The sequence below is a fragment of the Antrostomus carolinensis genome, unplaced genomic scaffold, assembly GCF_000700745.2.
Source record: "Antrostomus carolinensis isolate BGI_N321 unplaced genomic scaffold, ASM70074v2 scaffold19780, whole genome shotgun sequence".
In the NCBI taxonomy this organism is placed as follows: Eukaryota; Metazoa; Chordata; class Aves; order Caprimulgiformes; family Caprimulgidae; genus Antrostomus; species Antrostomus carolinensis.
Window position 1 is genome coordinate 1 of NW_010289314.1, and position 462 is coordinate 462.

Here is a 462-nt window from a genome sequence, read left to right on the forward strand (position 1 = left end):
GCTTGTTTTTAGCTGAGGCAGCACCTCGCCTGAGGCGTTAAATGGCGTCTCTCCCGTTGCAGAAGCCGATCCTGTTGCAGGGCCATGAACGCTCCATCACGCAGATCAAATACAACCGGGAGGGAGATTTGCTGTTCACCGTAGCCAAGGATCCCGTGAGTCCAGCAGGCTTTGCCTTCCCCTTTCCTTGAGTGAAAACCAACCCCCAAATAAATAACCCCCCCGATCATGGAGTGGCTATTTATTAATTAATGAATGTCCTATTAATGAATCCATCTGGTAAGAGGGGTGTTTGGTTGATTTCATCTCTCAGATTGTCAACGTTTGGTATTCAGTGAATGGAGAGAGGCTGGGCACCTACAATGGCCACACAGGAGCTGTCTGGTGCGTGGACGCTGACTGTATCCTTTGATCACAGAAACCAGTTTGTCCCGTAGATTATCTTTATCTGAGCTGATTCCT

At 48.7% G+C, this 462-nt stretch overlaps 1 protein-coding gene across 1 annotated transcript in view; it reads left to right on the top strand.

Moving 5' to 3' along the window:
* The first annotated feature begins 27 nt into the window (after positions 1-27).
* Positions 28-462, top strand: part of EIF3I (eukaryotic translation initiation factor 3 subunit I) — a 4330-nt gene continuing 3895 nt past the window's right edge. The window contains exons 1-2 of the mRNA XM_010170085.1: positions 28-155; positions 314-401. Coding sequence (XP_010168387.1) covers positions 42-155; positions 314-401 — 202 coding nt within the window. The 5' untranslated portion in view covers positions 28-41. The remainder of the gene's footprint in view (positions 156-313; positions 402-462) is intronic.